Source organism: Plasmodium reichenowi (assembly GCF_001601855.1).
Source record: "Plasmodium reichenowi strain SY57 chromosome Unknown, whole genome shotgun sequence".
Classification (NCBI taxonomy): Eukaryota; Apicomplexa; class Aconoidasida; order Haemosporida; family Plasmodiidae; genus Plasmodium; species Plasmodium reichenowi.
In genome coordinates, this window is record NW_017962408.1 from 1 (window position 1) to 749 (window position 749).

Below are 749 nucleotides of genomic sequence, written 5' to 3' on the forward strand. Positions count from 1 at the left end.
ATAAATATGATGACTATATAAAGGTAGATAATTATATGTCTAATAATATTGATGTTGTCAATAAACAGAATAGTTTATTAAGTGAACATGTTATAAATGCTACAAATATTGTTGAGAATATTATGACATGTATTGTCCAAATAAATAAAGATACAGAAATGAATTTTTTAGAAGAGACAAAAGACAATTTATTAAAACTATATGAAAATTTTAAGAAAGAAAAAAATATTATAAATAATAATTATAAAATAGTACATTTAAATAAATTAAAAGAAATAGAAAATAGTTTAGAGATATATAATTCAATATCAACAAACTTTAATAAAATAAGTGAAACACAAAATATAAATATTTTAAAAAATGAATTTAATAATATCAAAACAAAAATTAATGATAAAGTAAAAGAATTAGTTCATGTTGATAGTACATTAACACTTGAATCAATTCAAACGTTTAATAAGTTATATGGGGACGTGATGTCTAATATACAAGATTTTTATAAATATGAAGATATTAATAATGGTGAATTGAAAAAGGTGAAATTATATATAGAAAATATTACAAATTTATTAGGAAGAATAAACACATTCATAAAGGAGCTAAACAAATATCAGGATGAAAATAATGTAATAGATAAGTATATAGAAATCAATAAGGAAAATAATAGTTATATAATAAAATTGAAAGAAAAAGCCAATAATCTAAAGAAAAATTTCTCAAACTTATTACAGAATATAAAAAGAAATGAA

The 749-nt window shown here is 18.6% G+C and overlaps 1 protein-coding gene across 1 annotated transcript; it reads left to right on the top strand.

Moving 5' to 3' along the window:
- Positions 1 to 749, top strand: PRSY57_0020100G (reticulocyte binding protein 2b; the record flags this gene model as incomplete). The annotated part of the gene is made up of 1 exon (XM_020114277.1): positions 1 to 749. A coding segment is annotated over one exon (749 nt), but the record flags the coding sequence as incomplete, so codon positions are not given.